The sequence below is a fragment of the Eimeria mitis genome, genomic scaffold, assembly GCF_000499745.2.
Source record: "Eimeria mitis Houghton genomic scaffold, Emh_scaff1276, whole genome shotgun sequence".
Taxonomy (NCBI): Eukaryota; Apicomplexa; class Conoidasida; order Eucoccidiorida; family Eimeriidae; genus Eimeria; species Eimeria mitis.
Genome location: NW_013568549.1, coordinates 11,050 through 11,352, shown reverse-complemented (window position 1 = coordinate 11,352; position 303 = coordinate 11,050). Strand labels below are relative to the sequence as shown.

Genomic DNA, 303 nt, shown 5'->3' with positions numbered 1-303 from the left:
CTGCTGCTGCTGCTGCTGCTGTTGCTGCTGCTGCTCCTCATGCTGCTGTTGCTGCTGCTGCTGCTGCTGCAGGGCGCATGCACTCGCGGCAGCGAGTGTACCTTCTCCCATGACCAGCGTGTGCGAGAGCGAGAGGAGCAGCAGAAGAAGCAGCAGGAGCTGCAGCAGCAGCAGCAGAAGCAGCAGCAGCAGCAGCAGCAGCAGAAGCAGCAGGAATGTCCACCGGCGAAGCGCTCCCGTGTAGCTGAAACTCTCAACAACGGCGCGCAGCAGCAGCAGCAGCAGCAGCAGCAGCAACAGCAG

The 303-nt window shown here is 62.7% G+C and overlaps 1 protein-coding gene across 1 annotated transcript in view; it reads right to left on the bottom strand.

Moving 5' to 3' along the window:
* Window positions 1-111, bottom strand: part of EMH_0033580 (uncharacterized protein) — a gene marked incomplete at both ends in the record, with an annotated part of 573 nt that extends 462 nt beyond the window's left edge. The window contains one exon of the mRNA XM_013494763.1: window positions 2-111. Within this exon, the coding sequence (XP_013350217.1) occupies window positions 2-111 (110 nt within the window). The remainder of the gene's footprint in view (window position 1) is intronic.
* Window positions 112-303: the final 192 nt, after the last annotated feature.